General features: G+C 53.0%; 9 protein-coding genes across 9 annotated transcripts; 5 read left to right on the plus strand and 4 right to left on the minus strand.

The window, feature by feature from the left end:
• Positions 1-1521: 1521 nt before the first annotated feature.
• On the plus strand, positions 1522-3070 carry QC761_600495 (uncharacterized protein; the record flags this gene model as incomplete). The annotated part of the gene is given in 3 exon segments (XM_062880509.1): positions 1522-1526; positions 1532-1615; positions 1695-3070. Coding segments are annotated over 3 exon segments (798 nt in total). The 3' UTR covers positions 2404-3070.
• Positions 3047-6055, minus strand: QC761_600490 (uncharacterized protein). Its single transcript, XM_062880508.1, has 3 exons — positions 4370-6055; positions 3525-4320; positions 3047-3459 (listed from the first exon to the last, which is right to left on the minus strand). The coding sequence occupies exons 1-3, from the start codon at positions 4566-4568 to the stop codon at positions 3333-3335; spliced, it is 1122 nt and encodes a 373-aa protein (XP_062729665.1). The 5' UTR covers positions 4569-6055; the 3' UTR covers positions 3047-3332.
• QC761_600480 (uncharacterized protein) lies at positions 5051-7890 on the plus strand. Its single transcript, XM_062880507.1, has 3 exons — positions 5051-5551; positions 5607-6693; positions 6755-7890. The coding sequence occupies exons 1-3, from the start codon at positions 5400-5402 to the stop codon at positions 7673-7675; spliced, it is 2160 nt and encodes a 719-aa protein (XP_062729666.1). The 5' UTR covers positions 5051-5399; the 3' UTR covers positions 7676-7890.
• Positions 7891-8208: 318 nt separating this feature from the next.
• QC761_600470 (uncharacterized protein) lies at positions 8209-9933 on the plus strand (the record flags this gene model as incomplete). Its single annotated transcript, XM_062880506.1, has 2 exons — positions 8209-8532; positions 8650-9933. 2 exons carry the CDS (start codon positions 8209-8211, stop codon positions 9931-9933), a joined length of 1608 nt encoding a protein of 535 aa, XP_062729667.1.
• Positions 9934-10468: 535 nt separating this feature from the next.
• Positions 10469-12572, plus strand: QC761_0094560 (uncharacterized protein; the record flags this gene model as incomplete). The annotated part of the gene is made up of 4 exons (XM_062873006.1): positions 10469-10483; positions 10541-11209; positions 11275-11833; positions 11902-12572. The coding sequence occupies 4 exons, from the start codon at positions 10469-10471 to the stop codon at positions 12570-12572; spliced, it is 1914 nt and encodes a 637-aa protein (XP_062729668.1).
• A 245-nt stretch (positions 12573-12817) lies between these two features.
• QC761_600450 (uncharacterized protein) lies at positions 12818-16236 on the plus strand. Its single transcript, XM_062880505.1, has 4 exons — positions 12818-13632; positions 13689-14795; positions 14855-15441; positions 15508-16236. The coding sequence occupies exons 1-3, from the start codon at positions 13452-13454 to the stop codon at positions 15196-15198; spliced, it is 1632 nt and encodes a 543-aa protein (XP_062729669.1). The 5' UTR covers positions 12818-13451; the 3' UTR covers positions 15199-15441; positions 15508-16236.
• QC761_600435 (uncharacterized protein) lies at positions 15600-17076 on the minus strand (the record flags this gene model as incomplete). Its single annotated transcript, XM_062880504.1, has 2 exons — positions 15600-16557; positions 16718-17076. 2 exons carry the CDS (start codon positions 17074-17076, stop codon positions 15600-15602), a joined length of 1317 nt encoding a protein of 438 aa, XP_062729670.1.
• A 1914-nt stretch (positions 17077-18990) lies between these two features.
• TPO5_1 (polyamine transporter tpo5) lies at positions 18991-21395 on the minus strand (the record flags this gene model as incomplete). The annotated part of the gene is given in 4 exon segments (XM_062873007.1): positions 18991-19236; positions 19249-20008; positions 20062-20692; positions 20748-21395. The coding sequence occupies 3 exon segments, from the start codon at positions 21393-21395 to the stop codon at positions 19962-19964; spliced, it is 1326 nt and encodes a 441-aa protein (XP_062729671.1). The 3' UTR covers positions 18991-19236; positions 19249-19961.
• A 30-nt stretch (positions 21396-21425) lies between these two features.
• QC761_0094600 (uncharacterized protein) lies at positions 21426-22505 on the minus strand (the record flags this gene model as incomplete). Its single annotated transcript, XM_062873008.1, has 2 exons — positions 21567-22505; positions 21426-21506 (listed from the first exon to the last, which is right to left on the minus strand). The coding sequence occupies exons 1-2, from the start codon at positions 21732-21734 to the stop codon at positions 21426-21428; spliced, it is 249 nt and encodes an 82-aa protein (XP_062729672.1). The 5' UTR covers positions 21735-22505.
• Positions 22506-22559: the final 54 nt, after the last annotated feature.

The raw sequence follows: 22559 nt of genomic DNA on the forward strand, positions 1-22559 counted from the left end.
GGGGGCTGAGCGAGAATGGTCCACCTTGCTCTCTGGTGACCTGGTCCAAGCCTCTGCTTCTGGATCATGCTCGGCATTTACAAGTGAGTGGATGGCGGTCTCACTTCGCGGGTGTTCTCGCAGCTCTCATCAAGATAAACGATGACTCTGGAAGCTGTCTGGTGAATACATCTCATGAGACTGACCTGATGATTTTGCTCAGACACAACCGACTGGTTGATACAGGTCGAGTCGACCCACGGAATCCGGTCAGCTTCACGGCTCCGGAGGCGCTTGAGAGCTGCAAGACAGTTGGCCGTGATGCATATTTCGGTGACTGGTTTGGCGCTTGACTCGTCTTCGTCAGAGAGCACCTCAATCGTAGAGGTCAATGTTTGATCCCCCCCAGGTGTAGGAGAGCGCTTCGTTGGGAAGGAGGAGTCCGATTCGAGAATTTAACAGGCGTATTCTGACTGGCTCCTCTGGATGACCTGGAAGCAGATTCAAGAGGCGAATTGAATCATCAAAATCCAGTGGGAGGCCTAAATAAACCTGATGGGGTGTGTTTTTCATTTTATCGTCATGGATAAGCTTTTTTCAAGAGCAGTGAATCGGGAAAAGGCGGTCACTCTGGTCCAAAAGGCAGGTTGGGCACCAACAGCCGGGGCAGAGGTGTGAAAAGCCTGGGTGGAAGTGGGACTGCAGGCACCCAAACAGCCCCGTGGTATGCACTAGAAGGGGGTGTTTGGCCCTGCGCCAACGCAGCGACCTTACCAACCACAATCTATCAAGCAGTGCAAACATCGCATGCTCCGTCCTGGCGATCAACCTTATACCCTTGGCAGTGCGGAGCTTGCCCATGTCGTCCTGTCACGATGCTTTCTGACAGCACGCAAGAGACAGTTTGGAGCGAACAACAACCTGATGTCGGACCTTTTCCCGGATGATATCCGGATTAGGGTTGCGAGTCAGAAGACTACGCCCCTCTCTTGGAGGATTGAGAGGCGTGATAGGAATACGGAACTCCGTAAGGTGTGTTGGGACGTTCCACCGATTGTGAAGGATAAAAGAATCTCTAGGCTGCAGAATTCATTTCTTATTTCTTCCATTTTTATCTAACAATTCAATTTACTATTCAGGCCTACACCGGTGTCCAGCCGTAGGCCCAGGTCAAGACCCCATAGCCGTCAAAACAATTTGCTTCACTTGCTCCGCTGAGCGTCGTCACCGCCACGAAGAGCTGGGAGCCACGAAAGCGTCAGACCCATCCTCACAAGTGAATATATCGGAGCAATGAAGCCGCGACCGCCAGTGAATTGGACGGAGCAACCTGACGGGAAGGGGGGGCATAAAACTTTTGCCTGCGATCTCTGCCATGCACCTTACCACTTTTCACCAAACATGCCATCCGCACACTGCCTTTACCATACTTCTCTTGCCAACTTGATCACTTACTTATTCATTCTCCCCTTCGACACAGATCTCCACTAGCCTCCCGGCAGAGCCCATTTTATATACACATTTTCTGCAACAGTACCGATCATGGGGTCAGCCGCTTCCTCGATCTGATCAGACAGGAAACGGAGCAGGGGAACAATGGCAACTTTCCCTACCGCGCCCTGGCTCATGATGTCCGGTTAGCCGTTATCCATTTGCACCTCTTGATGGTTTGCGCGAAAGATGTCGGCCTGCTAACCGATATTCTCGCCCTTCAGATCCCTCGATGTCTGCGTTCAACACCCCGAGATCGCAAAGGTTGCCTACTGGGAGTTGGACCCGCCAAAGCCAGTCAGTCTATGCGACAAGATCATTCGGCTCGTCACCGCCCTCCCTCAAGTTCGCAGTCTGAGCTTGGACTTGCGCGATTTGGACAATGCTCAAGCTGGCCATATGGTCACGCTGCTTCATAAATCCACCCACATCCTTCCCCGTGTTCGACAAGTCAAATTCATCTCGGCTGAGGACGCTTATGGAGTGAGCGACAGCGCGTTCAACCCGAGCCTTTGTGGGCACCTCACGTCCGCTTTCTGCACCGCGATGGGTACCAAAGCCGACGAGCTTACCTTCATTCGAGGCTCCGATGCTGCCAACAATCAGGCCTTGCTCGACACGATGACAGCCTTTGCCGACATCCAACCAGGCGGCAGTCCCCGCCGCCAGCTGAGGCGCCTATTGATCGCCGGCTTGGGGTCCGCAAGCGGTCTCAATATCCTCCCAGCTCGTGAGATTCTGGAGACGGTCGTCGCGCCACACAGCGAGACTATTGAGGCCATCTCCATCGCTGATGACGTGGACTCTGCATCTCCCGGTGGCCATCAGGACTTCGATACCAACCAGAAGGCAATTTACCACTTGGTCAACGCCCCTGGCTGGGATGCCTGCCCTTCGCCGAGTCGCGTTCCCAGTGGTGGGATTTCGTGTTGAGGGTGTTGAGCGCCAGGACGACAAGAATCTCAAGAAGCTGGCTCTGGGTACGGCCATGAGGGCGATTGCGGGTGGTGTGTGATGGAGCAGCTTCCTCATTTGGAGCACGCGGCCTTCTGGTCTTTGTGGCAGAATTGCGGTGTCCATTCGAGACATATCGATGGGGACATTTATATCAGATGCTACGGTGTCCCTGACGACTGGGTGTAGCCTCTGCATGGACGGAGGGAGAAGTGGCCCATGGGGCTGTGGGGGTATCGGTGGTAGATCCAGGTGTTGCGTTGGGACCAGGTATCACAGGGCTGAGAGAGGAGATGTCTGTGCCATGGGCTGGAGGAAGCACCGATGGCATCGTGAGTCTCGGAGCCTTAGAGCCTGGAAATACGAAGAAAGTGCTTTTCACTGAGTGGGAGATGCGCGTGGGCCAGTACTCCCGGCTGAAAGGGGACGTCTACATGATGGCTTGGGGGCATATGATTCTGATTCATGAGGTTGGGCATACCAAAAAGAGCTTTGATTCAGCGGATAGTATGCAAGCGTAAAGATAAAAAAAATTTAAAAAGAAAAAAAATAATAAAAAAGAAAAAAAAAAGGAAAAAAAAAAAGATAAAGTATAAGAGAAAAGAATAAAAAAAAATAAAACAAAGTCAAGGCTATTTGCACATATTCTTGATCAAGTCATTAGAATGTGGCCGTAGTGAGCGGTTCAAGGTTTGGCTTCTTGAATGCAAAAACTGCGACAAAGGACATGATATTCTTGGACTGATGATGCACCAGGGCTGGGGCCGACCACATGAGGAACTGGAATCGACGGGACATCGTTCATATCGACATTGCCAAACCTAAACAAACTCAGATAATGCCAAAAGAATGTGTGTTGATAACATCCACCAAATCAACCCTCGACCCTTGTACAAATCCCTTGTACTCTACGCCGGGAGAGCATTGATAGCCCTCACATGGTCAGTAACCAAGCAAGTAGCCAACGAAGAACCATAATAAATCGTGAACCCATCATTATGTGTCTGCCCAGTACTCAACTGATCGCCCCATTGCCTATTATTCATCACAATTAGCACATATATCATCACTTCTCAACCAGGAAAAAAGAAACCACCTACCAAAACAAATCACCACTCATCCCATCCCTGCTCAGTTCCCTCGACACCTGCTGCCAACCCTTCTGCACATTACACCTATCACTCTCAAACCCATACTCCTCCAACAAACACGGCTTCCCCGCCGCCCTGCAAGCCGCCGCATGATCCTTAATCCACTCTGGCCCAAAGCTCGTCGGCACCCCCCAATGACCAGGATACATATGAAATGTCCCAAAGTCCAGATTCTTAATCTGCAGATTCTTGACGAAGTCGGTCCCCTCCCCATATTGATACGGATACGTCGTCTGCCCCGGCAACCCAAACCCCTCGTCCCCAAGGGTGATCAAATGATCCTTATCCAAGGTCCGGATATAATCTGAAATCTGCGTCGCCCAGTTGAAAATAACATTCGTGTTGCACCCCTTGCACCTGGGCTCGTTGGCAAGTTCCCAGGCAAAGATTGCGGGGCTGTTGACATATCGCGAGACGACAGCCTGGATGTAACGCTTGTACTGCTCCTGAGCGCGGGCGTTGGTGTACCAGGATTCTTTTGTGCCTCCAAAGGCGTTGACGTAGGCTTGCATGCCGCCAAAGTCATCCCAGTAGTTGACCAGCGCGATGATGAGCTTGATGCCGCGGGTTTCGGCTGATCTAACGAGGTAGTCGAGGCGTTGGAGGCCGTTGGGGCCGGTGTTGATTTGGGAGCCTGAGGAGGCGAGGCGTTGGAACCAGACGGTGTTACCGGATGGTTGGTTGTTCACGTCGTTGAAGCCCCAGACGCGGAGGATTTTGAGGCCCGAGGAGGCGATGTGGTCCACTGGGGAGTGTTAGTAACGGTAGAGGAGAGGATGGTGGAAGGGACGAACAGGTTGTGTCGACATCTCTGTTGTTGGTCAGGAAGCCAATCCAGTAGGAGTTTGTTCCTGCAAAGTAGCCAGTTTTGCCGTCGATCACGAAGCGGGTGCCGCTGACTCTGGCTGAGGCGGCTGCTCCTCCACCTTGTGCTTGGGGGAGGGCGTTGACTAGAGAAAGAAGGCCGAGGCCGAAGGCGAAAAGTCCCTTCATCTTGGTGGTGATCGGTTCCTCGTCGTGTTCTTGTCAAGATGACTTCCGACAGATAGCCATCAACCCGCCATCCGCCCCCATTAAATACTTCTCCAGACCTCTCATGTTCGCCGATGATGTTCAAGACCAAGAAGTTCGCTCTGGTCCCCTCCGAGGTGTGAGGCCGTCGATATGAGAAAGCTCACCAATGAAATATTAGCCGCCTCATGAGGGCGGGGCAGCGGGCTCCGGTTAGCCCGTATTGGAAAAAGGTAAACAATGAAGCTGGGAGGAATGGAACAGTGTGAAAAGGGGGTAATAGTGCTGCCAGGTGATCTCAAGTATAGTTTACATGCGCACCGCTCAGTCTCCCGGCCGTAGGTAATGTGAAGCTGAGGAACACACATGTGAGGGGTCGAGCTTAGGTGAGGGGTCGAGGGGCTGGTGATGTCTCAGGTGAGAATTGCCCCGCAAATGTTGGAACCAACCCCAATTCTCCACCAGAAAAAGAGTCCCAATGATGGGCTTTGTTTTGTCCTCCAATGGGCTTAGCAGGTCATGGGACGTGGCGAAAGGGACGCGCTGAGGGACAATTGAGGGCGGCTCAGTCATGCTTGAAACAAGCAATTTTTAGGGGTGGTCTGTGTTGGGCTGAGCCGCCGAGGACGAGGACCCTGGAAAATAAGCGACCAACCGAATATGGCCTAGAACTGCCCGCCATCTCCATTGCGCCTGATCACGAACTAAGAGCATATCTTTTCATTCTTTCCCTTTCCCCTCCCTTTCCAGGTTGTAGTTGCTTCTGCTGTGCTACGAGCGCTGCTTTGCTGCTTGCTGCCATCTCACCATCCAATGCCTATCCGTGTCAAGTCGCGCCCGCAGGGTGTGCAGCGCACCGAGAGCCTGCGCACCCCTTCCCCGCGCCACAAGTTCGGCTTTGTCGCGGAGCTCCCCGACATCAGCGAGGAGGACAGCTTCCGAGATGTTGTCAAGAAGCTTTCCGTGTGAGTATTTTCTACGGCATCTCCACAATCGGTCTTTTACTGATCATCTTGTCAGCTATATTGCCGACACCGTGGTTTTGCCCAGCACTTTCGAGCAGCTGAGGACCACTACTGCCGGAGATGGCCTTCGTGCGCTCGTTGACCATCTCGGCCAAACATGCACTCACCCCGCCATTGTGAATGCCCTCCTCGCCCTGAAGTGGCACTATGGCACCAGCGTCGAGGATAAGGGCTTGATGGACGCCAGAGCCAACGCCTGCGAGATTGTCGCTTGGCGCTTTCTGACCCACCTGTCCGAGAGGGAGGCTGTCGATTATTGTCTCTATGAGATCCCAGACCCCAAGGATGTCGAGAGCCACAGCCCAACTGATGAAGAGGAGGGCGAGGTTGACGAGCACAGTGCGCTTCTGGCCCAGGCCTTACACAGCAGTGTCGGTTCATCCCGTAGGACACCCCATAGCGCAAGCACCAAGCGCAACCTCTTGCTCAGTTCCATCTCGCGCCTGACTATGAGCATGACGGGAGACGATGAAGATGGCGGGGGAGAGGAGGAGGATCCAACCGCCAACTTCACCAACCTCAATGCCTTGGAGATTGCCGCTATTGCCGACGCCAAGCGATTCCTCAGCCAGGCTGTTGTCCAGAAGATCATCACCGGCATCTGGGAAGGCTCCATCATCTTCTGGAAAGACCTCAGCGTGCACTCGGAGAAGAAGCCTCAGTTCTACAACCCCAACACGGCCGACCCATTCTCTCGTCTCAGAGTCCCCAAGTATCTCAAGTCTTTCGAAGTTTTATTTTTCCTCACCTTTTTGGGCCTGTACTATGGCGTTTTGGTCGAGCGGGATCCCACCCGCATCACGCCCCTGGAAATCTTCTTGTACATCTGGTTTGCCGCCTTTGCCTTGGACGAGCTGAGCGAGTGGATTGATGCCGGCTCCATTTTCTATGCTACCGACATATGGAACGTGTTCGACATGGCCATGATAGCAATCGGCGCCACCTTTGTCGGCTTGCGTATTGTTGGCTTGGAAACCCACAACGAGGAAATGGTGAACCTTTCCTTCAACGTCTTGGCGCTGGAAGCTCTCTTTATGGTTCCAAGGGTCTTTTCTATCCTGAGCTTGAGTCCATACTGGGGTGTAAGTCGATATCCTGAGCCGAACAGCTGATTGAAAGAGAAAGCGCTGACAGCCGCACCAGACCTTGATTCCTTGCCTCAAAGAAATGGGCAAAGATTTCATCAAATTCATGGTCCTCGTCGTAGTCATCTACTGTGGCTTCCTAACCACCTTCTCCCTTCTCGGGCGCGAACACCTGTCGCTCCACGACATGGTCATGTCCCTGACCAAGATCTTCTTTGGTTCCAGCTTCGTCGGCTTCGACCTGATCCCCAAAATGGACACCCTGCTCGGCCCTCCCCTCATGATCATCTTCATCACCCTTAGTTCCATCCTGCTCACCGGCTCCCTGACGGGTATGCTCTCCAACAGCTTCTCCCGCGTCATCACCCATGCCCGAGAGGAATACCTCTACGTCTACAGCGTCTACGTCCTCGAAGCTTCGACTAGCAATCGGCTCACCCACTTTTATCCTCCGTTCAACCTGCTCGCCGTCCTCATCTTCCGCCCCCTTCGCCTCTTCCTCCCATCTGACAACAAGTTCCGTGCCGCGCGCATTCTCTTGCTCAAGGCAACTCACCTCCCCATCGTTGCCGTCATTGAATTCTACGAGTGGCTTACAATCGGCTCGTCAAAGGGGACGCAATACAGCGGTTTCCGCGGTCCCAGACAGGCCGTGATTGGGAGCCCTCATCCGGCTGCTGCGAAGAGGTTTGCGCAGGCTAGGCTGTCCAATAACAGCTTGCGGGCTGATAACAATAATCATCTGTCGCAGTTGAGACCGCCAGCGATTACGGCCATTTCCGAGGGCGCAATTGCCGGTCGAAGGGCGCAGCAGCAGGCGGCGGACGAGGCGGTGGAGGGGAGGGCGTTTGGGCAGCATGAGGGGGATGTGGAGGCGAGGATTGCGGATTTGACGGCCAAGATTGACAGGTTGACGGAGCTGGTGCTCACGTTGCAGACGCAGTCGAGCACGACGTTGGGGAATGTGGGTGTGGCTTAGTAGGCTGCGGACATGGACGTTGATGTTGGGTTGTGAAGGTATATACGGAGGGATTCTAATTTCTCTTGCGTCAGGTCAGGATTGTTTTGTATGAGGGTTGACATTAGGGAGAGGACTTGGCCAGAGGTGGTTGTTTGCTTGCCGGTCGGTGGTTGTGTTTGTTTGGATACTGTTTCGCGTTGGATGTAATAATGCTGATGAGATACGAGGGTATGAATATGGATAATGCAACATGGAATATCTCGTCTGAACTTTCTTTGGGACACCAGGGTGAGGTGCGCTAAGGTTTCATTGTCGGAGCTGTGGGTAAAAAGGCCTAGGTCAAGATGAAGTACGAAACACAAGATCATGCTGTATAAATGCCATGTCGAAGAGCTCACCGAGCAGCGAAGAGGAGAGCAAGGCGCAAGAGGGCTGATTAATAAGCAGAGATTGAAAGGCACCTGCTCTGCCGCCTGCCCGCCATCCAACCGTTTGACGCGAACAACACCGATTTTCCTCTGCCACCATTGGAACCCTCAGAAACGACCACAATGGAGAGCGAAGCTCATGCTGTCTATAGGGGACGGCCCCTCGATCTGGATGACTCTTTTCGTCTTTTGCAACTCCTACCAGGCCATCTCGACGAGCCTGTCAGAATCCGCCTGTTCAGTGCTCAACTCAGTGCCGCTCCTTCCTACGAGGTCCTGTCTTACACATGGGGAGATCCAACTTTGATATCTGTGATCGAGGCACTCTCTGACAAGAGCGAGGATAAGCACAAGCCGGGTGTCGAATTCCGCAGCACGGCCAACTGCCATGCGGCCCTACAGCGTCTTCGAAACCCCGATGCCAACCGAGTTCTTTGGGTCGATTCGGTCTGCATCAACCAGTCACATATCCCAGAGCGAAACCACCAGGTCAATCTCATGGCGGGTATCTACCCGAGCAGCTTTCAGGGTTGTTGTTTACCTCGGCGAGAGCTACGAGAATAGTGTCGTGGTACTTTCATGGATTCGAGAACTCGACCGACCATCCGATTTAACGGGAGCGGTGCTTTGCCACCTAGCAAAGAGGCGATTGAAGGATTTTTCAGAAGGCCGTGGTTCCATCGCATTTGGCTTATCCAGGAGATTAGTCTTGCACAAAAGGCAGTTGTTGTATGCGGGAAGGATGAGGTTGACTGGGGAAGCTTCACTGTTCTTTACCAACACAACGAGAATGCGACACGGGCAGCCCGGCTTGAGTTGCCATACCCCGTCACGTTTGCGAGCCGGTACAACAAGCCATACTGGGATGGCGCTATGACGTACGCCAGGAGGCTGGTGCGGATGCTTGGAAGATCACGGCATTGTGAGGCGACGGATCCGCGGGATAAGTTGTATGCCATCATCCCGCTGGTGAATATCCGAGATGGCTCAAGGACGGAGGAGTCGTGGGGAGAGGTTCTGGGGATCAGTGTGGACTATTCATTGTCTGCTGATCGGGTGTTCACTGACACGGCCGTTGCGCTGCTCAACCAGCAAGTTCCGCTTGACGACGTTCTTCGCCATCACGTACCGGGCCATGAGGCGCGAGGTCTGTCTTCGTGGGTACCAGATTGGAGAATTCAGCGGGAGAATGGCTGGCGTCATGCAAAATATGAGCGGATATTCGAGGGGTTTCCCGGATTTCGAGGACACCCAGTTGAATTGATGTTTGATGGGGTCCCGGGAATCATTTTGGACAAGAATGGAACGCGACCAGCCGTGGTTGGATATACGGATTCCTCCATGGGCAGGTGGCCGATACGTGGAGATGCCATCAATGTTGGGAATATCATCAAGACTAGCCCTGTTTGCTCAGTTGCTGATGATTTCTTTCCTGTTTCAAACTGGAAGGAACTTGTTGAAGAGGCGCGACGACAGGGATCAGTCGTGCCCAAATTGGAGAGACTCATGGAGATAATGATTGCTTTAAAGTTGGGATATCCAAAATCTGTCCCGGGAGGTGTTGGGCTTATTGAGCGGTATAGCGAGCAAATGGAAAAGGGGACGTGTCCGAGGAAGCCGTTAAGGCAGGTGATTGGGGAGACGGCATCTCGTAGTGGGGCGAGGGCTCGGCATGAGATGGATGCGATCTTGTCGGTTTGCGATGGGAAGAGGCTTGCGATTACTGATGGTGGGTTTGTTGCTGTTGTACCGGGAACGCGGAGGTTGATGATGCTGTTTGGGTGTTGGATCGGGTCAGGATGCCGTTTGTTTGTAGGAGGACCGGGTCTGGGGAGGCAAATGGGGTGAGACTTATTGGAGCTTCTTTCTTTTTTGGTATCATGGAGTTGGAAGCTATGAAAGAACATGTAAGTGACGTGCGGGCTAAGGCGGAGGTTATGAGGCGGGTGGAGGAGCTGGTTGTTGAATGATGATGGGACGTGATATCGTGAGTGCCCTCACCTTGGGGACCAATGATGCCGCCGACACTTCTTTTTCCAGATGGCCCACATCCAATTACCTCCAGGCTGTGTGTAGGAAATTTCCTCCTCGCGTCAAGACAGGAGACCCCACGGAGTTTGGAGATCGGGAATGTCTTGATTCCGATCTAGTGATAGTTACCCCTGCTCTTCAACACTGCCAAGAGCACAAGAAAGGCCCACGAGTGGGCTTTGATGGGTCACCAAGGGCCAGCGTCTTCCCCCTGGACATAGCGTGACATCGCTCGGGTCTGGCCGCCGTCTACCCTGTTCGTTCTCCTAACCTTGTTGATGGATGCCGAAATCCTTCCTCTTCTAAATTCTTCTTCCAGTAATGGTTCATCAACATCGACTTAGACATCGCCATGGCCGATACCCAAGTGGAAGCCGACAATGACTCGTGGAGCGACAAGAAAAAGGAGCTGCTGACAGAGTAGCCTGGTCTTGAGGTCGTCCCGCAAGAGCTTCTCGAGAGCAAGGATCATTTGGCACAAGCTCGCCCACCAGAGACCGCAAAATACCCAGTCTCGCCAACGGTTTCAACTCGCGATGCAAAATTCAAGATTGAGAGCGGCCTGGGGACCGGAGATTCTTCTCCTGAGCCCGTAAGCACCGACTTTCCCGAGGTGGCGGATCCGCGACAGGTTGAGGCGGCCAATCAAGCTAGGCACTCCTCACGACAGAGACGGAGAAGACTGATCATCGTCGGAAGCGTTGTCCTGGTCGTAATTTGCGTCGGTGCTGTTCTGGGCGGGGTGTTGGGCAGCAGGGCCGCCAGTCAACGAGGGTCCATGGGAGAGAAGGCAGCTACAACAACGGGCCCTGCAAGTCCAAGCAGCGCGGACAAGACGGCTCTTGGGTACCAAGCTATTATGGATCGCAGCTCCCTAGCTGTGACAGCGAGAAGAAGGCGAGATGGAAGCACTGAGGGTTGGTTGTTCTACGAAGACCAGGGTGGTGAACCGCAGATGCTCCGATGGGATACGAAGCGAGGAGGCATGCTGAAGGCCACCGACGAGCTTACAATAAAGGAGCCGGCCTCGTACATAACTTCAAGGGCTACAGGGATGGCTGCAATTACGATTCTCCAAGGTCCTGAGGACAATGTTTGTCAACCTTCCTTGCGTAACTTTTATGGCACGCCTGCACTTACACTGACCATATTCCACAGCCTAGGATCCTTCTGCTCGTCAGCAAGATATTCGATAGAGGATTTCAAGCCGATCCAGATCCTAATTTGCCAGGCAGAGGTTCGGTAGTGTTTGGTTATGAACTGGACCGGGACGGTAATCTCGGCAACACAAGCCGCATAGGGGATCACGCATTGATCGTCAATAAACAGGACTATATGGAGGTCCGCTTATCGAGTGCATCCACTGTGACAGCTTACTGGCCTTGGATTATTCACGGGTCTGGAGGATCTCCTGCATCTGGTCTGTCTGAGGTCGATAACCCGGTTGTGAAGGTGATAGAGGCGCGCAATCAGATGGGCGAGAATTTTGCGCAAGGACCAGATTGGGCCTTCCGAAACTTGTCTATAGGGGGAAAGGTACATACCAAGGTCTCAATCGTTCCTCTCAGTGCCGACTTCAAGAAGTCATCGGACCCCAGCTATGACAAGGAACCGCGAAACGGGTACGGCATGTTCTACCACGATCCAGACGACCGTCTCAAGTTCGTGCACCGAAGTTGGGGCACTGAGAGATCGCCAGCATTTTATTTACCTCAGCGTAAGACTTTTCGTTGTCTTTCTTTTCCCCGTCTCTTCCAAAGCTAAAGGAAACCCGAACCACGACAGTTCCCGATAAGAGGCTCCCGACCGATGATCAACTAGGGAGATCAGCCATCTCGGCTTTTGCCGTGGCGAAGCGGCCGCCAGAAAAGATCTCGACAAGCACCCAGCGGGCCACTTTTACTCTAATGAGTCCCACTGAGACCGTTAATCTAGGAGTGGCGACCCCAGAACCAACGGCCCTCGTGGATGCCGAGCTGCCTCCGAACAGCGTGGATGTCGGCGTTGCCTACATCAACCAAAATCGACAATTTGAGCTCCTGTTTATGTCGACTAATACCGGATACAGTAACTGGTACACGATCGATACAGCGGAAGTCAACAAGCTGGCGCCACCAGATCTCTTTACTGATGTTGCCTGTCTCACCTTGGCAAGCGGCGCTGTTGGTGAAGATGGGGAGGAGTGGTTGCTGCCACGGGATCAGGATGAGGAGGGGGCCATCGCTACGTGCTTTTACCAGAGCGGCTCCAAGGTGGTCAAGGTGAGGTGGATTGGGGAAATGTGGGACACCAAGTGGGATGTTGAGTGGTTACCTATTCCGACGGGGGATTCTGGAGGAGAAAGGGGCGTTGGTTGTACGCACATGGGCGAGCAAGGCAACATATTTGAGGGTTGGATATACATACGATGGAAAACATACTCGCTACGAATACGACATAATAGACACAAGGATTGAGCTAAGAGTCTTCCGGCCATTCTTGGAACACTGGAGCTGACAGTGTGTTGGCTACTACTCTGCACATACACATCACACCACACACGTCCAAAACAGGTGAGTGCTCGCTATCGCCAAACAACTGCTAACCCAGCGCAGGCTTCCTTCCGTGATCAGCACCGTTATACCCTATTGCGGCATTGCTGGAAATACCTCATTTTGTGCCAACTGGCTTGTCCGCACTGCCGATGCCTGGTCGCGGCATCGAAATCTTTTGGCTGCGAGCACGGCCCCCATTGGGAAATCGTCAAATCATGTCCCCAACCGTTACCAGACGTGCATACGGGCATCGTTCCTGATCGATCCCGCTCCCGTGTCATTGGGTGGCCCCCTGGTCGCAAGTGGACGGCTGAAGACGTGGACGCCTCGCTGTTGGAAGCGTATATGCACAGCAAGCTTGGCGACTGCTACGCTAGGTCGTCATGATGCCCATTCACAAAACGAGTGGCCCAATGAGGAAAATGCTGACGAGCAAGACCACCACGGTTCAGATGGAAAGAGGCGGCATGGCAGCCATAACCGAATATACCCGAGCGGTCAAATCCACTACCGTGCCGCGAATTACAACTTGGTGGCTTTTTGGTGGTGGCACGACGGGTCGATATGGTGGATTTTTGGAGGACCATGGACCATGGTTGGGTGAACCGCAGGGCACACGAACTGCGTGATATCGGACGAGGGACGGACGGGCATACGAGTGTGACTGTTGGGCCTTGGTTCTGTTGTTTGTGGTACAGAAATGTCTGGCGCCGTGGAGGATATAATGTCTCAGACGTCTCGATGCCTTTCACCTTTTCTTTGCGCATCTAGCGACAGGTCACAGCAGCATCATCATCCAACATGACGGACAGCAACGACCCACCAACAACAGCAACCTACACCCAGTTCGCCTGCATCGGCGCAGGCTTCTCAGGCATCGGCCTCGGCGCCACCCTGAAGCTCAAACACAACATCACCGACATCCGCATCTTTGAACGGGAAGCTGAGCTGGGCGGCACCTGGCATCTGAACCAATATCCCGGTACATCTATTTTCCTTCCTTCCTCTCCCCTTTGACCTGTGTTAACACCACCCCAGGAGCCGCCTGCGACATCCCCTCCTCCCTCTACACCTTCTCCTTCGCCCCCTGCCCCCAATGGACCTCCACCTCCCTCCCCACCGCCCCCCAAATCAAGTCTTACCTCGTCTCCATCGCGGAAAAATACTCCCTCCTCCCAGGCAGAATAACATTTTGCTCGTCGGTCCAAAAATGCGAATGGCTTCCCAGCCCCATCTCCCGATGGCGACTGACGGTCCTCTCGCACAACGCCATCTCCCACCACGAATGCCAGTTTCTTTTTTCCGGAACTGGGATTCTGTTCCATCCGAAAACATCCTCTTTTTTCTCCCTCCCGGGTGCCGGGTCGTTTTCTGGGACGGTGATGCACTCTGCTAGGTGGGACCACAGTGTTGACCTCGGCAACAAAAAGGTGATGGTGTTTGGGAACGGGTGTTCCGCTTCCCAGATTGTACCGGCGTTGCTTGGGAGGAGCAACAACGCTGAGGTTTGCTCTTCCGGACGTGACTATAATGTTGGTAAGATAACCCAGTTTGTCCACTCGAGGCATTATGTCATTCCCTCCTTGGCAGAGCTTTTTCCTTTGGCGCTTTTGGAACGGCTGCCGCGCGGGCTTCAGAGGTTGTTGTGTATTTTGATTGGGGAGATGGATTTCATTGCAATGAGGGAGAACAAGGTTGGGAGGTGGATCAGACGGAAAAAAACGGAGGAGGTGAAAAGGTATATGAGGGAGACGGTGCCGGAGAGGTATAGCGATTTGGTGGTGCCGGAGGGGTTTGATTTTGGGTACAAGAGACGGGTGTATGACCCGGGGTATTTGAAGGCGTTGCATGATGAACGGGTTGAGTTGGTTGGAGAGCGGGTTGTGGAGGTGGTACCTGAGGGTGTGAAGACGGAAGGGGGGAGGTTGGTGGAGGGTGATGTGATTGTGCTGGCGACGGGGTTTGAGACGAATAGGTTTTTGGAGGGGGTTGAGGTGGTTGGGAGGGGGGGGGAGAGGCTGGGGGGCCATTGGGGGGAGGATGTGAGTGATGGGGATAGTCTGGATGGGAAGGAAGGGATGATGGGGGTGGGTGCTTATGAGACGGTGGCGGTGGGGGGTTTTCCGAATTTCTTTATGTTGGCTGGTGAGTTTTCTTGTCTTTGTTGGGTTTGGGGGGATGTCTTGCTGACATGCCATGAAAAGGACCAAACTCTGTCACGGGACACACCTCTGTTATCATCGCCATCGAGAACGCCATCACGCTCGCGATGAACGTTATCAAGCCTATTCTCTCCAAAGGGAGTAAAGTGAGAGAAGTGGAAGTAACACCCGAGGCGGAGAGGCAGTGGGTGAGCAATGTGCAGGACGAGTTGAACAACAAGACGATCTGGGGCGGTGGAGGTAACAAGACCGCGGCGGAGTCGTGGTATGTCAAACTTGATGAGAAAACGGGCAAGAGGTGGAACGCGATGTTGTACCCGGGATATCAGCTTGGTGCCTGGTACCGGGCGAGGAAGCCTAGGAAGGAAGATTGGGTGTATCAGTAGTGCTGAAGGGCACGATGGACAAGTACCAGCATCTGCACAGCAATTTCTTTTTTCTACATTAACATCTACTTTGGCATGCCCTGCAGAGAAAAAGATACTCTTCAGCTTCGCAAAGCTGGCCAACCTTTTTGATCTCAAACACAATTCGCCATGCCATCTGATTCCTTGCTTCACCGCACCATATCGCACAAGATGTCCGCCAGTACTAAAACATTATATTGAATACCCGCTATCTTCGAAAAGGTAACCTATACCCTACTACTTCCTAGAGAAACCCTTACCAATGCCACCAAACTACCACCTGTCCAGTTTGCCCACCAACCTTAGTGATAGCCAACCAGAGTCAACAACCAAGCAATCACCAAACCACCCTCACCACCCTCACCATTCCTCACCAATCCTCACCACCAACGCCCCCAAATCCCCATCGGCCACGCCCCCCTTCCACTCCTCGGCCGAATCCAATCATCCCTCACCTCATGAAAACTCCACCCCAACCCCGCCTCCCCATCCCCCTCCCTCCAAGCCTCAACCCCCATCTCCTGATACTGCGACCAAAACGCCACATGATCCAAGTTGGGCAACCTATCCATCACCGTCCCAACAACCCTCCTCATCTCCTTCTCCACCTCCTCCCTTGCAAAATTCTCATCCCCGGCCATATCCATCACCCCCTCACACCGAAAATCCACCACCGGAAACGCTACCCTTTTCAGATTTGGCATTTGCTCCAACGCGCCAACAATATGGTCAACAGCCCCGTAGTGCTCCCTCCACTCCTCCCTCCCCCCTTCAGGCTCCCACTCGGCATCATCCCCGATAAAAATCTCCTCAATGCTGTCTCTGTGCGGAGCAACGATTTGCTCCAAAATCTCCCTCGCGCCAAACATATCAAACCCATGCATCGAATCAGTGGACGCAACGAGCAATTTCTTCATTTTTCTTTCGCCGTTGGAGAATGCCTCCGCGACTTCAAGCAACGCTTCATTGTTTTCTTGCTCTGTGCCACGGATGAATTCAAAGTCCGTTACGTGAGGCCCGAGGGAGCGGCAGACGGCTGCGATGACTCGGCCGCAGGTGATGGGGTCGAAGCTACGGCGTTGTTGCGCGGCGTTGTGGTCGTGTTCCCCAGTGGTGAACCTCACTTGGCGAGCCTGGGGGAGGATGGGGGTTGGGTTGATATCCAGGAGGGTGATGAGGTGGGCGACCTGTGGTTGTTGGAGATCTCTGAGGTCCAGGTTGAGCTTCTGGACGTTTGGGAGGAGGCAGAGCAAGTCGAGGATCTTGTTGGCGAGTTCGGGGGGGTGGGGTTCTTCATGGTCGAGGGGATCGTGGTGTTGGAGGTAGAGGTTGAGGTTTCTGCGGGGGTGGGGGGTGGTTAGTCGACGTTTCGGTTTGAGGAGGAAGAGAGTGAGGACTGAAGGTCGACTGGCACCTTGACCGAATATCGCTACAACAAATGACGGTGTACCAGAGCACCGTTATGCAACAATCGTGAGACATGGGACGAAAAACATACTTGACATCCTCCACAAACGGCCGACAAGGCAGCTCGCAGCGCTGGAACCTGTCCAGCTCGGCCTTCGCGCGGGCAACAATTCGGCCCAGCTCCTCCCCAAACCTCGCGTGCGAGTCCGTCTTGAGCGCGAGAGACTGCCAGATGGCCGGTCTGAGCATGTACCCAACCTGTTTGCAAGCCGCACCAAACGCCATGGCCTCCGCTTGTGTCAAATACTTGCCGATTTTGACAAACAACTCAATGGGCAGGGCGAGAACGGGGGTGGCATCATCGGTCTTGATGATGTAGTTGGGGTGGGCTTTTGGGCGGCGGTGGTGGTAACGCCACCGCTTGGTGTGTCCTCGTTTTCCCTTTGACATTCTTGTTAAGAGATAAAAAGACGCATATATATATATATATGTGTGTGTCTCTTTAAGGCGACGTAGGAGCAAAAGCGATGCTGAATGGGAACAAAAAAAAACAAGAAAAAGCGAGGGGGTTAAGCAAAGATGTGGTGATGATGGCTGGGGGAGGGAGAGTTAGAGAGATGGGAGGGGAGGATGGACGGGAGGTGGCAGCCCGTTGAATACCCGAGGAAGAGGCCCCGGGCAAGAGCAAGACTGGGCTTCACCTCCCCATATTTGCTTGGACCCGCTTAATCCACTTTGCCAGGCTCATCTCGCCAAAATGGATTCACTCGGTGTCGGCGGTGCTCTTGTATATTCACTGGTTCCAACTTGTGGGAGAGAGGTGACGTGATTGTGGTTCTTGATACGGAAGTCCTTAGGTTACTCTCCCATCTTTAACGTCGGGATAGTGAATGTCACCGAGGCTGGGGGTGCTAGTAGGGGATGGGGGCTGCTACCACGGGGCACGTCAAGGACAAGAAAATAGAGACAGTCTCTGTGAATGAGGGCCTTGGAAGATGGTGAGAAGACATCGGTACACAGGGAGTTGAAAGGCCCATGGTATAGATGATTGATCCTTGAAAGGATCGTCGGTAGACTTTTAAAGACGAGTAAGAGATAGTTGTGAAGCCTTTAGACATGGTCGGGAGGTATACTAACTATGTTCAAAGCCCTTGATATCTCGCCGCAGTCTTTTTTCTTCTGTCTACAAGGCCGTTAATGATAGTCTTGGGGCATGTTGGGTATCCCAAGGACGCAGCAAAGTTGTGAACAAAGGCAATGATATTAGTATGTTATAAAAAGAAAGAGGACAGGCCGTAGACTAGACTGAAAAGATGCAGAAGACTAAGGCAGTTGATCCGTGCCCACGTGACATGTCCAGGACTGTTTATTACTCCCTTGATACCCCATCGCAGTCTCCTTTTCTGTTCACATCATATGTGCTGGGTATGCACTTTGCCACTAGCACTTGGCATATTTTCACTTGATAACACTTGCAAGAGTGATACCAGAATGTCAGGACGGAAGATGATGTTTGCTGTGATGGCTACCATGATGGCGACGCCTATGCCTTAGCATTCATGATGGGCATCCATACCATTGTGTGATGAATGATGGATTGGGTTTCCCCGGTTAAATATGGCAGTATAATGCTGTAAAACATTTGGAATCTCACATCTATATTGTATCATGGAACATCACGGACTGGCCTGTGCTGGGAAAATAGCTGCATGGCTCTCTTATACAAGGTGTAAATACCCCTAAATTCCCCCCTGAACAACAACCATCAACAAACTGTGCCACCATGGAAACACTGACCTGTCCCTCAGTCGATATAGATTGCAGGATTGTACATATGCCAGCGCGCAAACAACATTTCATCATACCCATCACCGACACCTTCAGATACCATTCTTAGTACTCTCATTAGGTGATCTCTTTTCAGCTGCTGCCACAAAGGACTTTTATACCAGCAGGCTCCCATTCACCGCTTAATCATACTCAAACATACCACATCGCTACCAATGTATGAAAAGCTGAGCTGGCAACCCTTCCTGGTTAGGTAGCCTATGATATGTTCGCTGTATCTTTTGTATAACTGAATCTGTTTTTGACTTTCTTTGATTGATTTCCCTAGCCAAAACAGAATGTGACTTTTGCAGCAAGCAGTCGGACTGGGTGACGCACCGGAGGGCAAGGCATCATACGACACAACATATTTCCACTTGAGATCTCCCATCGCAATTTTTTCTTCACTTGTCCTTTGATTGCATCTCAATAAACATTTCTTACCAACATCACGAGCGAAGCATAGCGACATCTCGGGCAACAAACACATTCTCGCCGTTGCTACAGCAACCCTCAGGGGCTCCCATGAAAGCATGATAGCAATCTAAGACTTGATTTTAGCCTAGTACACTAAACTACTACCGAACCCATCGAGCGGAGATTACAAGAAATCTATTCCCTTCATCTCAACAAACCCCCATTTTCACATTCCACTCCGGCCTCAACTCTTTTCTCTCTCTGTAAACCCCTCAAGAGCAAATTTACTCACGTGATAAAACGCACTGCCAGGGGCGGTAAGCCGGCCGCCGATGGAGATTATATTCAAAATCACCCCCCCCCCCCCTCTCCCCCCCCTTTTACCACTAGACTGCCGCACTTGTCGAACCGCATGTAAGGTTAGTATTGCTGTGGACCCCAGAAGTTTGTCTGGAATTGGTCTTGGGCAAGGGAGAGGTTGGCGCGGGAGAGGAGGATGGACTCGCTGTCCCCGGTGAGGAGGTAGCCTCGCGTTGTTGATTACGATGTCCAAGGCGCCAAAATGGGTGAGGGTGGTGGATATGGCGGGGGTGATGGTTGAGAGAGTGTGTTCGAGGTTTGCTGATTGTGATGGGGTGATGTGACAATGTGCGGGAGGGGAGAGAGGTTGATGGCGGTTTATATAGATGATGATGAAGATGATGAAGGGGGGGGAGGGGGAGGGGGAAGCTTCGATGGCAGTGGGACTGCTATCGATGGACGGCGATGGTATAATTACCCATGCTACCAGCAACATATTCTTGTTGTCTCAATGACAGGCCGTACAGCAGGTAAGATATTCCATTGTGTCATATGGCAGTCTCTCAATATGGCGACCCACAGTAAGCAATACCTATCGTAGCATCACAACCTTAACTCCAGCATTCTAACCCGCAGCCGAAGCGGACGCTAGCGGACCGGGTTTAACGTGTTACCATCACCCGCCATCGCCATAGCCATAGCCATAGCCGACACAATACCACTTGATCATCATAGGCCTGTAAATCTCAAATCAAATCTTCCATTGCGGTGCAAACATGCCTATCGTTCGATCACCTCTCAACTTTAATCCCATCCGACTCAGGAGGCCCAACATAAACTACCAAAATCATCAGCACCCACTCATCATCAGACCCCAAAGAATGAACTCACCTTGCCTCGCATATATCCCATACCAAACCGCACTCAACACCATAAACCCCATAAACACCACAATCGCATAATTCATCGTCACCTCATCCACCGGCAACACCTGCGGCATCGAAAACAGCACCGTCTCAAACAGAATCCACAACACGGCAATCACATTCACCACCCACCCAACCTTCGCCCCCATCGTCCACCGCGCGGCATTTACCTCCCTCCGGCGATGCCACATGCTGATCGAGATCGGAATCGCATACGATACGGCAAGTGATATCACGCCCACAGAGACAAACGCCAAGAAGGCAGACGACGACCCAAGGTTGATCAGCCCGAGCAGCATCTGAACAACTGTCGTCAGCGCCAGAGCCCAGATGGGCACCCCGCGGCGGGCATCAACCCTGCTCCAGAGTCTCGAGACAGGTATGGCCTTGTCGCGGGCGAACGCCCAGGTGCAACGCGACGCGGCGACGGTGATGGAGATGGAGCAAAAGAACGTGATGATCAGGACGAGGATGCTCAGTCCCAAGCCCCCAGCGGGGGAGCCCATGACAGCAGCAAAGATGTAAGGCAAAGCCTGGGCGACGGGGGCGTCGAGAATGTATTCCAAGGCCGGCATGGTGGCGCATATAGGGATGATCTACACCCGTGGTCAGCAACTCTCTCTCACGGACGAAAGGAATAGCAAGACATACGAAGAAAAGCCCAGCAACCCCCCCAACTGGCACACAAAGCGCAATCGCCCTCGGCAGCTTGACCGCCGGATCATCACACTCCTCCGCCATGGCCGACACCATCCCAATGGCACTAAACGTATACGCCGCCGGCAACACCCCGATGAAGAAGCTGAAACCCCCCCACCCACTCAAACTGGTATCATACCCCCCCAACGTCTTCCCCACCTCATTCCTCCCCACCTCCGCCTTGGCAGATAAACAAACAAGCGTCACCAAAATCGCCACGGCAGTAAACGCCGCGCAGGCGGTATCAACCGCCGGCAGCAACCTATTCCCGTAAGCGCATATCAAAAACGTTATACCGCAGATCGCGTAGAAGATGAGCAGCAACTGCCACGGCTCAATGATAAAATCAGGGTGGTACAGCGCCACGCAGGCGGCGATGAGGGAGGCAAACCCAAAGTTGACCGAGAGAGTAATTGTCCAGTTGCCTATCAGCCAGGTCCATCCTGTGACGAAAGAGAGGACGGTGCGGAAGCGGGGAGGGGCGAGTTGGAAGGACCAGTAGTAGGGGCCTGCTGAGGTGGGATAGCGGGAGGCGAGCTCGCCCAGGGAGAGGGCGATGCACTCGTCTACGATCAGAACTAAGATCCAGCCCAGGAACATGGGGAGTTGGCCTGGTTTTGTTAGTTATTATCATTTGTTTTGTAGGCAAGGAAAGGACTCGCCCCCGCCGTAGATGGCGCTGATGAGGGGACCCCCGAAGCCGTAGGGAATCTAGAGTTCAAATCATCATCAGTCTCCTCTTTACCTTGCCCAGCATGGCGATGATCATACAGCAGCAATAGCCAAGCTCTGAAACAACAGCGTAAACATTGACCGGTTCCGCTTCAGCTCAGGCTTGTACCCCAGCAGATTGATGATGTCCGTCTCGGGGGTGGAGTTTCCCAACTGCGCCTCGACAGCCCCATTGCCCGCGGGCGGCTTCTTTTCCATGTCTGCCATTTCTAGAGGTGAGTGATTCGGTACGGGCCGAGAAGCTACACTAGGCAGTGTACATGCAGGGCCAAGACGGATGGAGGGTATTCTTGGCAGTAGCGGTGGTGGTAGATTGCAGTAGACAACGAGATATGAGTGCTCGGAAAGAAAGGCCTTGGCGGAGGGTTTTATATGCAAGATTCCACGGCAGCGAGTGAACCAGTACAGGGGGGGGGTTGGTTCCCTCGCTAGGATGGAGGTCTCACAAGCTGTGTGCCGGATCACCAACCAGCTGCCCCGCGTGCATCATCGGGTCGATAGTCTGGGATGGGGAAGCAACGACATATTGCCTGGGAAGGGGCGTGATAGGCTGAGGATGGTGTGTCATGGTGGTGGTTGTACACGACGGCGCAGGGGGCTCAGAGAATGATGGATGGATGCAGATCTGGGGGATTCCGATGTTTTATTAGCTGACCGAGTAGGTGTGGTAGTGAGAATGCTTTGTCTGGAGCTGTAAATGGACAAATTGATCAACATCGGGAAGTCCATCCGGCGCTAATCCCCATCGAGCAAAAAAGTACAACCAACCAACCAACCACTTACACATGCATAGCACCACGGCGTTGCATCGGAAGCTTTTGTTCCCCTTATCTCCACCGTAGCTCTTATCAGAGGGGGGGGGGCGGTTTGTATGTACATAAATGTCTTATCAACAGGTATCACAACGCATCATCTCCTCCCCAACCCAACCCAACCCCGCTCTTTGGGGAGCTGTATACCACTTTCAGAAATAATTGGGAGAAAAAAAGAGGAAAATGAACCCAAAAGAAGAAAGTGATTACCGAGGTCGTG

The sequence above is a fragment of the Podospora bellae-mahoneyi genome, chromosome 6 (genome assembly GCF_035222275.1).
Source record: "Podospora bellae-mahoneyi strain CBS 112042 chromosome 6, whole genome shotgun sequence".
In the NCBI taxonomy this organism is placed as follows: Eukaryota; Fungi; Ascomycota; class Sordariomycetes; order Sordariales; family Podosporaceae; genus Podospora; species Podospora bellae-mahoneyi.